Genomic DNA, 12,856 nt, shown 5'->3' with positions numbered 1-12,856 from the left:
TCGTAGAAGTGGTAATTTAGCGTTTTTGCCGAAGAACGTACACTGAAAGAAAGCTTTTTCTGAGTCGTGTCATTGTTTACCTGCTATTTTCGCATGATTTTCAAAAGTAATTGAGAAAAGTGCTTAGATTTGCTGGAAAATGAAATGAAACGGGTATTTCATAATATTCGGAGCAAATCTTGCGCTACATGCCGTCCTTGACAGCAAATTCTAAATAACAGAAAAATATAATTTTCTTACCCAGAATCACCAAAACCGCTTCATTTTATCCGAGATCGTGCGTTACTGATCCCGTTTTTTCAAAGTATGATTGGATACGGTGCATCCGGGACAGCGACAGTCAAGTCAAAAATTATCACGCTGTTGGACTATACATTTATCATTTGGATCACAGAGATCGATACACAATAATAGGTGAGATTTTTCACTAAGCTAATTTAAAACATCATAAGCAAAATGAAAAAGATTTGTAGTATTAGTCTAAATGTGTCAGACTGTTATCTAATCCAACGACATAAATATGTATGACCTAATTATTTTATAAATACTGTAATAGTTGTCGGCTAACATTTATGGGTATCTACTTTTCCTTTCGTAACTTGTATTGGAACTTGACGTGTTATCATTTTGACAAAGATTTAAATGAACATTAAGAAACATGTAAAACTATGATTGATAAAGATGTGAAGTTTAATATCTTATCACAATACAGACCATTTTTGACAACTAATTAAATTTAAATCTACATATCCTAAACGAAAACAACAGGGTAACAAACTACTATAACAAGCAACTATAATCATATACAGTATACCATTACATGCAAATGAGACAAAAGTATACTAAAACAAACCACTATCAAGGTATTATTGTTACAGATCAGAGAATGATCATTTAGCACTCAGATCCCACACTAATCATAAATATCCTACCATCCTGTTCGAAATTTCACAGCTGTAAAAGACCCGTATTTTTGTTCAAAATTACAGTCCTGATTATTTCAAATTTATACCTGTAGATTTTATATAACAACATTGATTTTACAGCTGTAGATTTCAATTTACAGCTGTAAAACGACTGTAAAACAGGTCGAAATATGCAATTGAGATACAGCTGTAAAAAACGTACAGCTGTAAAATTGAAAAAGTTACATATGTAAATATGCCTAAATGTTACAGCTGTAGAAATATTACAGGTGTTCAAAATTGGGAGGGCATTATTTTAAGGGACATAAGCATAAGTACAAAAAGTTTTAGGATGAATTGTAATTCTCTAGAAAGGGTAGCAATAACTACAAAAAATGGCAAAATAAATAATATAGTAAGCAAAGAAAAAAATGTAGTCTGTTTACAGTATAGCAATACTTGCAAAATTCAAGTGTATGAAAAAAGGTAGAAACTATGCATCAGATCTTGTTTATAAAACTTTCGTTGTCATGAAAACATATGACAATCTTGTCATTATGACTTTTAAACTTATCTGCTTCAAATGTAGTGTAAATAGTTGATATATGTACTTAAACATGACCTTTTACAACTATATTAGATAATTAAACATTTGCACTTACTCCACAATAGTTGAAATTCAAGTATTTTAGATAATGTGGTGTCTCTGTGAATTTCAGTTATATCTCTCCAAAATGCATTAAAATGGCTGAAAATACATGTACCCATGTTTCCCTCCAAAAAAGTTACAGCTGTTATTTTGAGACATGACCATTTTGCAGCTGTAACTTTTAACTAAATTTTACAGCTGTATTTTTGAGACAGACGTTTTACAGCTGTAAAACAGGTCCTATTTTCGTACAGGATAGCAACCCCTTAGTTACAGAATACCGTAATTTCTGTTTGACTAAGACAAAGCAGAGATGACCAGAAATAACTGTTTATTCCTACAAGTGTTCCCGTGACATAATTTACCTAGGATTACCTAGGATATCTATGGAAAAGGTCAGATTATTCTCAAGTATTGCAAGGCAAATATCAAACTCCTACGCAATGATCTCCCTTGCCGCTACGCTCTCATTGATCAACAAGAGCGTAGTGGTAATAAAGATCACTGCGTATTAATTTGGGTAAGTATAATTGTTTACTAGTCTAATGTTATTCACAATATTTTACAAAGTAAAATGGTATACTAATAATATACAAAGGCAGTGCACAACCGTTGTTTACTAGTATAATATAGTTAGTATAGGGCCAACTGTTGAGGGTCAAATAGTATACAATACTTGTAATGCTCTACTACTGTAAAATCATTTAATTTCGTTGGGGCATGAATTTTCTTGGTTTTGGACAAAACAGCAATTTCGTGGGGATATAAATTCATGGATTTGAACATAAAATGAATGGGAATTTTACTTGTTCGTTGGGATTAAATTTCGAGGTTTGACTCAACCACGAAATCCATGAGCTCCCCGCGAATATTAATGATTTCACAGTAATCGTGTAGAATTACTATAGAATTGATATAGAATTACATTTTTAGCTCACCTGAGCAATGTGATCGCTCGATGTCCGGCGTCTGTCTGTCGTCTGTCGTCTGTCTGTTGTCTGTCAACATTTAGCTTGTGTTTGGGATAGAGGCTGTATTTTTCAACTGATCTTCATGAAATTTGGTCAGAATGATTACTTTGATAAAATCTAGGCCGGGTTTGAAAATGGGTCATCTGGGTTCAAAAACTAGGTCACTAGGTCAAATCAAAGAAAAACCTTGTGTATGCGATAGAGGCTGTATTTTTCAATTAATCTTCATGACTTTTGGTCAGAATGATTACCTTGATGAAATCTAGGCCGAGTTTGAAAATGGGTCATCTGGAATTAAAAACTAGGTCACTAGGTCAAATCAAAGAAAAACCTTATGTATGCGATAGAGGCTGTATTTTTCAATTAATCTTCATGAAGTTTGGTCAGAATGATTACCTTGATGAAATCTAGGTCGAGTTTGAAAATGGGTTATCTGGGTTTAAAAACTAGGTCACTAGGTCAAACCAAAGAAAAACTTTGTGTATGCGATAGATTAATCTTCATGAATTTTGGTCAGAATGATTGCCTTGATGAAATCTAGGCCGAGTTCGAATATGGGTCATCTGGGATCAAAAACTAGGTCACTAGGTCAAATCAAAGAAAAACCTTGTGTATGCGATAGAGGCTGTATTTTTCAATTAATCTTCATGAATTTTGGTCAGAATGATTACCTTGATGAAATCTAGGCCGAATTTGAAAATGGGTTATCTGGGTTCAAAAAGTAGGTCACTAGGTCAAATCAAAGAAAAACATTGTGTATGCGATAGAGGCTGTATTTTTCAATTGATCTTCATGAAATTTGGTCAGAATGATTGCATTGATAAAATCTAGGTCAAGTTTGAATATGGGTCATCTGGGTTCAAAAATTAGGTCACTAGGTCAAATCAAAGAAAAACTTTGTGTATGCCATAGAGGCTATATTTTTCAATTTATCTTCCTGAAATTAAGTCAGAATGATTGCCTTGATGAAATCTACGTTAAATTTGATTATGGGTCATCTAGGATCAAAAAATAGGTCACTAGGTCAAATCAAAGAAAACCCTTCTTTATGCAATAGAGGCTGTATTTTTCAATTGATCTTCATGAAATTTGGTCAGAATGATTGCCTTGATGAAATCTAGGTCAAGTTCCAATATGGGTCATCTGGGTCAAAAAGTAGGTCACTAGGTTAAATCAAAGGAAAACCTTGTGTATGCGATAAAGGCTAATTTTTTTCAACTGATCTTCATGAAATTTTGTCAGAATGATTGCCTTGATGAAATCTAGGTCAAGTTCGAATATGGGTCATCTGGGTTTAAAAACTAGGTCACTAGGTCAAATCAAAGAAAAACCTTGTGTATGTAATAGGGGCTGCATTTTACACTGGATTTTCATAAAATCTGGTCAGAATGGTTGCCTTGATAAAATCTAGGTCAAGTTCGAATATAGATAGTCTGGGGTCAAAAACTAGGTCACTAGGTCAAATCAAACGAAAATCTTGTGTATGCGATAGAGGTTGTATTTTTCAATTGATCTTCATGAAATTTGATCAGAATGATAGCCTTGATGAAATCTAGGTCAAGTTTGAATATGGATCATCTGGGGTCAAAAACTAGGTCACTAGGTCAAATCAAAGAAAATACTTATACTCAAGATTTTTGCTCCAATTTTAATGATAATTGGTCAGAATATTTTTTTCCATGAAATCACTAGGTCAAACATGTTTACTCTGTTTAATATTTTGTGTTATGGTGTGTTTCTCAGATGAGCGACCTAGGGCCATCTTGGCCCTCTTGTTTGTAGTTGTTTGTTAAATTATTTTTCCCGCCGCAGGCTGGTATTGATTTCACATTTACTTCTTGTAAATATGGTCATTTAACAACTGATTAAAACTGTAGATTTTGATTGGTGGACAGTATCATCCGTTGCAAGACTCCTGTGGAAATAGCTTATGTCATAAAACTGAATCCCCTCGGTAGTGAAACTGCGGCATAGTTCGACTACAAATCTACCAACTTTGCAACACTGATACGGAGTGATCTCCCGTAAACGATTTATAGTCAACTTGTCCCCAAGTCAACTGGTCACCCAATTCGGTTCATTCCGTATCCCTTGTCGATTTCAAATATGGTCATTTCGTCCCCCACTTTTCCGTCCATGCGTCCGTGTTCTTGTCTTGGCTGTAACTCTGCCATCCTTAAAGGGATTTTAAAATAATTTAGTATAAATGTTCACCATAATGAGACGACGTGTCATGTGCAGGATTAAGAACCCCTAGCACCAAGGTCAAGGTCACACTTAGAGGCCAAAGGTTAACAGGGTCTGTTTTGTGTCCGGTCCATAACTCTGCCATCCATGACTTGAAGGGATTTTAAATTTACATGGTAGAAATATTTACCATAATGAGGTGATGTGTCATGCGAAAGACTCAAACCCCTAGCTCCAAGGTCAATGTCACAATTTGAAGTCAAAAGTAAACAGGTGTCCGGTTCTTAAATCTGCCATTCATCAAGGGATTTTGGAATTAATCGGCATAAATGTTCCCCATAATGAGACGATGTGTCATGCTAAAGACTCCTCCAGCTCTACGGTCAAGGTCACACTTAGAGGTTAAATGGTAACATAGTTTGTTTCTTGTCCAATCCATAACTCTGACATCGATGAAGGGGTTTTAAAATTAGTTGGTTAAATGTTCTCGATAATGAGATGACATGTCATGGGCAACATCCAGACCCCTAGCTCCAAGGTCAAGGTCACACTTAGAAGTGTCTTTTTCTTGTCTGGTCCATAACTCTGCCATTTATCAAGGGATTTGAAAACAATTGGACACAAACATAACCATACTGAGAAGATGTGTTGCTCTTATGACCCGTGTCTCTCAGATCAAGGTCACAAAATGATTCATACCTAAACTATTCTTGCATATTTTGCGCAGACAACTGTGGCATTCTTGGACAAGCTTCGGGGGCATTTGTCACTAATAGTGACAGCTCTTGTTAGTCTTACTTTTTTGTCAAAGTTTCCTAGAGTATGATTAATATATTAATGATGTAACAAAATTATGTGTTCTTTAAAATATGTTCTACATAAAAACATAAACATTTTACTACAGTTTGTTTTGCTTTATAAATACCCGATCATATGTAAAAGTACCTGAACGTTTCGTAGCTTAAAGTGTGCATTGACTAATGCGGCCGTGTATCATTTTTAAAGGTACTTCTTGTTTTTTGTTTGGTTAGCATTAAAATGGCTGCGGGAAGACTCCCCACATCAATCAGAGACGGTTCGGATGCGGACTTTGAGTACACATGTACGCCGTGTGGGGAAGACCATATAAGGGAGGAAGCTGTCAAGTACTGTCCGGAATGCGAGGAGTATCTGTGTGCAAAATGTACCAACCAGCATGGCCGGAGAAAAGCTACTCTTTCACATAAACTACAAGATAAAGACGTCACTAAACGAATGTCTATGATAACTATAGCTACAAAATGTCGTTACCATCCAAACAGAGACATTGAGATGTACTGTGAAACCCATGATATGGTCTATTGTACGAAGTGCATAGCAAAGAAACATAGGTACAACCTCTATTTTGTTTAACTCCTGTGATATAGTCGCATCGCTCATTGTACCCCCGAACAATGCAGTTGTAAGGGGTTTATACTGGTTTCAGGTTGTCTGTATGTCTGTCTGTCTGTCTGTCCGTCTGTATTTGCAGAGTTGTGGGACTTTGTTTTTTGTTACTATACTAAATACATAGAATCTGCATAAATTATGCAATATTGTGCGCGCCTGATATCCCGAACTATTGCACACAATTTAATGAAACTTCACACAAGTGATAAGTAGTAACCCTAATTATGCATGATCACGTTAAGTTCTTTAAGAAAAAATGCAGAGTTACGGGACTTTTTTGTTTCTTTACTATATACATACAGTTTGCATATGCAATCTTGTGCGCGCCAAATCTCCCGCACCCTTGCACACAATTTACTGAAACTTCACACAAGTGATCAGTACCAGCCCTAGTTGTGCAAGATGCATGTTACGTTCTTTTAGATAATTTTTCTGCAGAGTTACGGGACTTTGTTTTTTGTTACTATACTATATACATACAGTTTGCATATGCAATATTGTACATGCCTAATATCCCGAACCATTGCACACAATTTAATGAAATTAAACTTCACACAAGTGATCAGAAGTAACCCTAGTTGTGCATGGTGCATGTTTAGTTCTTTCCGAAAAAACTGCTGCACAGTTATGGGACTTTGTTTTTAGTTAATGTACTATATACATAGAGTCTGCATATACAAACTTGTGCGCGCCAAATCTCCCGAACCCTTGCACACAATTTGATTAAACTTCACATAAGTGGTCAGTACCAACCCTAGTTGTGCATGGTGCATGCTACGTTTATTTAGATAATTTTTCTGCAGAGTTATGGGATTTCGTTCTTTGTTACTATACTGTATACATACAGTCTGCATATGCAATATTGTGCGCACCTAATCTCCCAAACCTTTGCACAAAATTTAATGAAACTTCACAAGTAATCAGTACTAACCCTAGTTGTGCATGGCGCATTTATGAATGTCAATATCTTTTTAACTCGCTTGAGCACAAAGTGGTCGGAGTGAACTATTGTGACAGCTCGTCGTCCGTCTGTCTGTTCGTCCGTCTACATTTTCCTCTAAAACTTATACTCTGGAGCCTTGTGGTGGAAGATTATAAGGATCTTACATGCCTGCCTGTGTAAGACGGGGTTTTCCCTACCCGAGGGACAGTGTGGAATGGAAACCCGAGCGTTAGCGAGGTTTTTATCCATGCTGTCCCGAGGGTAGGGAAAACAGCTGTCTTACACAGGCAGACATGTTAGGTCATTTTTCTTGCCTGTCATGTTCAAAATAGATCGTGGAGACAAATAGGTTTGGGTATTTCCCGACATTATTTATAAAGTTTATGACGTCACAATGGTACCAGTACTATGTGACGTCACCTTAGTGCACGCTATTTTAGACAAGGTTTTTCCCTAGGGAAAGACAGGAATATCTATCCCCGGCGCGTGCTCGGATAAATGTATACTTTCCCCGCTAGGTAGGCAAGAAAATGAATCTTCGTCTATTTGTGCCTTACGTATTTGTTTCTCAAAAGACTTAAAACTCGTAGAGCGGGTTCGGGTCTGGCCGGCCGTCGGCAGTAACCGGGCACTGCGCAAAAACATCTTTACGCAATGCCGTTGTTAGGTCTGTTTGCGCAAATACCGAAGCAAATACCGAAGGTTTCAGTCCGCCCGCCATTTTAAAAAAAATGAAAATTAATAATCTTAAATACGATTTCAGTATTTTAGCGATAGATTTAATTTTAGCAGGAGTAATTTATCTATATTCAACTTTTGACATGTATGAATTTTATAAAAACTCCAAGGTCGAACAAATGCAGTTTTGAGGAATATAGTTTACAGTCTTATCGATATCCGTAGACACTTGAGGGAGGCTGTAGATGTTGCAGTGGCAGAGTAAGCCCGACAAAATCTTAACAATTCTTGTCAACTCGGACACTTGCAGAAAAAAATGTATTTAAGCGAAAAAAATACCAGATAACTTTAAATATTGTAACGGGAAAAACGACTGATACTCGGTCCTGTTCCTAACGTCCGTTCGGCTACGACGGCAGACGACAATTTCCGTATACTTACTGAGGGTCGAGCGGAATTTAATAAAGGGAGAAATAAATCAGCTATATGTTTAACGAATAATTATACAGTCGACACTGTATTAAGAGACCGCCAAAGGGACTGCTAAAAAGTGGTCTCTTAATAGAATGGTCAGGTGAAGAGAAAGGCTATTTTTAACTATTATTGTACTTTGCGTTTAGCCTATGTGGATGCCATGATGTCAAAAAACTTCATGTATGATTTCAAAATCTGTTTTAAAATCGTGAACAAAGTTAATTGTATTCAGTCAGGTGCAAAAGGTACTCGCCAAGTACACAGGTGAAGAAATGCCCGGCGGGAATTTTGGTACCTGGTTGCTTAATAGATACTTTTGTCGAATATTTTACCTGTCGAGACTACATTAATGTGGTCGCTAGTCGTTTAATGAAAAGGTCGTTTAATGGAATGAATTTTTGTACTGAAAACATTCGGGAGGGATTTTGACTGGTCGTTTAATGAAAAAATCGCTTAATAGAGGTGGTCGCAAGTACGATGTCGACTGTATTTAATTATAATAGCTAAAATTTAGTAAGGTTAGTAATATTAGTTTGAATGTTAATCTGATTTAATAGATCTAATCAAATGTTCTGGTAAAGTCTGTGTGATATCCGTATTTTATCTAAAGTTATATTTACATTGCTGCTGGTCGGCTCCTGTATGGTTCTCTGATCTTCCAGGGAAATGTTAATTATAATATTACGTTAGTATTGTTAAGTTTATAAAGATTTATTAAAAAATTTGACGACTGTAATTTTGGGTGGTCCCGGCCGAAAATAGAAAGTGAAAAGCTGGCGTTCCGGGTGCGCATGCAGTTTTATATGTTCCGCGCCATAATACTTCGATTCCAAGGTTGAAAGCGGTAATTTAATCGTCCATCCAATCAGAATCCCGGATTCCACCGAAATGGCCATTTTCAACCAACCAGGAACTCTGCGGAATTTCCCTTTCTGTGTAACCATCCGTCACTCCAGATGAGCAAGAAATAGTCTTCCCTTGGGCTTACTGTAATGTTCTTAATCTTACGCTGGGTAAAAAAGGGCTGCTACCATTATTAAGTCACAATATAAACTATAAATGATCGTCGATACAGTATGGTAGAGTTTTTACCAATAACAGGAAATATGACGACAATATTTACAAGTGAATGTGGCGCCGACAGTCAAACAAAATGTGTCAGTTTTTCAAAGTAAATACTTGCGAGATTTCTGAATAACTGTATATTCTGCATCTTATTTAGGTAAGCACTCGATGCATTCATTCGTTTGTCACTGACATATAGTTTAAAAAGTTCAGTTATACATAAAATAGCTTTCGTTTTGGTGAAATGTCATACATTTTCACAACCCGGAAGAAGGTGCAATAATGAGGTTCTCGTATGAAAAAATGAACGTCTATACGTTTTTGAATGATAAAATGTTGAATAATATACATGTATGAATGATTAGCTTATACCTTGACAAATTAGTTGTCACAAGAGTACCTCATATTATAATATTATAATGATATCTTTGATTAAAAGTTATATACAGATATATAAATAATTGTTCTAAAGTCATAGCAATCAATTGTACTCTGTAGATCAATGATTTTTATCTTGGCGATCTCGTTTCGAACCCCACACTGCTGCATTTTAGCTAAGATATGAACCGAACATGTTATCACATCTACTTTTTGTGTTTTGCTATAAAAATAATTCGTTCTTTGAGATATAAGTCGGCATTTAGATGGTAACCTGTGTCAAAATTGCACATCATATTTCGTGACAAGAGGATAACTGAAAAAAATATTACTTGGAATATAGGCAGGTGGTGATAAGACGATGTGCAGACTGCAACAATCTACGTTACAAATCACCCCCAATTACCCCTATCCACCAATCCCTCACCCCCCCCCCCCCCAACCCTCCAAATTAAATTCATTCAGTATCATGCCCTTTAATATCCTGTCACCACCACCGCACACACATACCCTGCTTTCCCCCTCTCCCCTCCCAACCACCCCTCCCCCCACCCTACGCACTCCTCCCATCGGAACAAAACATCTTTAGATTTTACTTTTCTTTAAAGTTTGCTTCCGTCCTCTTCTGATATATCCCTTGTGTCATATAGGTATATAGCGGAAATTTTAAAAATCTACCAGCCCGACTTCAAAGTACCGGTAATTTCAGACAAAAGTATTGCCGCATGAAATGTGGCCTCTTTCCAGATATATATATTTTTGAAACAATAAATTATTCTTGTCTGAAATAGCAGGCCCAAATTTAGAATAATTTTACACAAATGTTAGTTTCCTTTGGTGCACTTGATGAAATTTGTTCAGTTATTTTTATTTAATATCTGATTCGTCAGTTTTGAAATAGCATGGCCGTAAAGGGTCATGGTCTCTTTTTCCTATATGTATATAATGGAATATTTAAAACGCAGAAATAAATTAATTTTAGCTTGTTAAAGGAGAGCAGCATACAACTTAAGATCATAATACTCAATATCTGGATTACTTTTATTAAACGAACTTTTCTTGTCTTTCTCATAATGCGGTTAATATAAAGTGCTCATTTTCACTTGTTTCTTAGGTCGTGTAATGGCGTCAGTGAAACTGAAGACATGCACACATCTCTCGTTCATCAAAAAGAGGTACAGCATTTAGAGATGCAGACGAGAAATATTCAAGAGCGTCTTTTAGCCGTTGATAGGAAAACACAGAAAAACCTGGATAGCCTTGAAGAACAAAGGGTCGATATGCTTGCCAAAATCGAGGAAGTTGAGCAGAACTTGATAGAACATATCCGAAAATTAAAACATGAAGCAATTACCACTCTTAACAAGGGCTATACTTCGGAGAAAGAAGACCTGAAGTATACTATCAACAAGACGGCAGAAACGAAAAAAGAAATTGAGACTGTAAGTAGTCAGTTGCAGACATTAACCAGAATGGAAGCAGGACAACAGTTTGTGCAGATGAAACTGATACAACAGACTGTAAATGATGCAGTAAAATTGATTGAAAAACGCGAGGCGACAGGTAGTAAAGCTTTATGTTTTACAGAAAATACAGATTTGAAGACCTCCATTTTGACAGCGACATCTTTAGGACATGTGAATACAGTAACAGAAAATGAACGTCAAACTGCCCAAAGAATATATAAGGTGAAATCAAAGAAGGAGATTAATATCAAAATGCAAAACGACCGTTACACGTGTCATATATCTGATGTATGTCAGCTACAGGACGGTACGATCATACTGGCTGACTGCAATAATAGGAAGATTAAGAGGCTTGATATGAATTACAACATCAAGGATCACTGTGACCTAGGTAACCGTCCCATGGGTATCTGTTGTACTGGTCAGAATGAAGTCGCTGTGAAAATGGGCAACAACAAGGTTCAGTTTATATCAGTCGGCAGTTCATTGTCTAAGCTGAGAGAAATATCTGTAGAAGGTGGATACTATTTGGGAATGGCTTACTTTGCTGGAGAGCTGTGGATATCTACCGGAAGTGATGTCAGTGTCTACAGTACATCCGGTAGTCTACTGAAAACCATAAGCCAAGATGTCAATGGTCGGAATATATTTAAATCGACTCCACGGCATATGGCAGTCAGTGGGGACTCTGTTATCGTAACAGACATCAGTGATGGCGCCGTCTGTCTGGGAAAAGATTATACGGTACAAAGAGAACTACGGGATAAAAGGCTTGCCAACACAAAAGGTGTTTGTGTATCTTGTGATGGAACCGTGTTTCTGTCAGGATTCAGTTCGAACAATATTGTGATGTTTGATAAGAATGGGGTATGTCTCGGAGAGTTGGTAGCCAAAGACTCTGATTTGAAGAATCCAATTGCGTTGCATTATGACAGCAAAATGAATCGTTTGATCGTAACATGTGTTCATTCTAACAAAGTAATTATTTTTGATATATCCGACTGATTTTACGTATTGATTTGTACTTCTAAAATTTCAAAGCAACTCAGATCTGTGCTTAATGACATCCAAATAATTACCAAACTAAAGTTCATTCTTGCAACCTACCTGTAAATAGTTTGATGTTAAAATATAACCATTACTGCAGTATATGTATTAAAAATAGTCAAAACTACAAAATAATACAAGTTACTTTTATTTATCACATTAAATATTGCCATTTGAATACAATCTTATACGGTTTTCAATTTTTCTGAACTACTGGACACGGTAACGTTGTCACTTATGGAGCTTGTACTGTGTCACACAGAGTGTGCGTTTACAAAATTCATATAATTTGTCCGATGCTTCAGATATTAAGCGGTATTATCGACCTTCAGTATTGTTATATTAAAAGTAGGCGTTTCTTAAAATATTTCAGTATAAGCTTTCACTAAACGTATATTTCAACGATGAAATATCGACAACATACTCCATAGTACAAGTTTTCTGAAATCGTCCGAAACGTTCAGTAATTTAAGAATACCACCAAATAACGTTGCGTTTAAGCTCGGGGTGGGAAAATAAAATTAGTTCTAAATATATTTGCGCATTTATGATTAAGTTTTTAAACAAAATTCCTCGACTTGTTAAAAGGCTATACTCGAAAAACGGACAATTTTCATTGATCTATCTAAATTTTTGTTAAAGGTCGCACTTATACAACAACACCA

At 36.2% G+C, this 12,856-nt stretch overlaps 1 protein-coding gene across 1 annotated transcript; it reads left to right on the top strand.

Annotated features, from left to right (window-relative positions):
• Positions 1-339: 339 nt before the first annotated feature.
• Positions 340-12,333, top strand: LOC128547337 (uncharacterized). The gene is made up of 3 exons (XM_053519742.1): positions 340-414; positions 5,744-6,082; positions 10,793-12,333. The coding sequence occupies exons 2-3, from the start codon at positions 5,751-5,753 to the stop codon at positions 12,147-12,149; spliced, it is 1,689 nt and encodes a 562-aa protein (XP_053375717.1). The 5' UTR covers positions 340-414; positions 5,744-5,750; the 3' UTR covers positions 12,150-12,333.
• The last annotated feature ends 523 nt before the right edge of the window (positions 12,334-12,856 follow it).

This window comes from Mercenaria mercenaria, chromosome 12 (assembly GCF_021730395.1).
Source record: "Mercenaria mercenaria strain notata chromosome 12, MADL_Memer_1, whole genome shotgun sequence".
Lineage (NCBI taxonomy): Eukaryota > Metazoa > Mollusca > Bivalvia > Venerida > Veneridae > Mercenaria > Mercenaria mercenaria.
The sequence above is the reverse complement of the archived record's forward strand: the minus strand, read 5'-3'. Positions and strand labels throughout refer to the sequence as shown.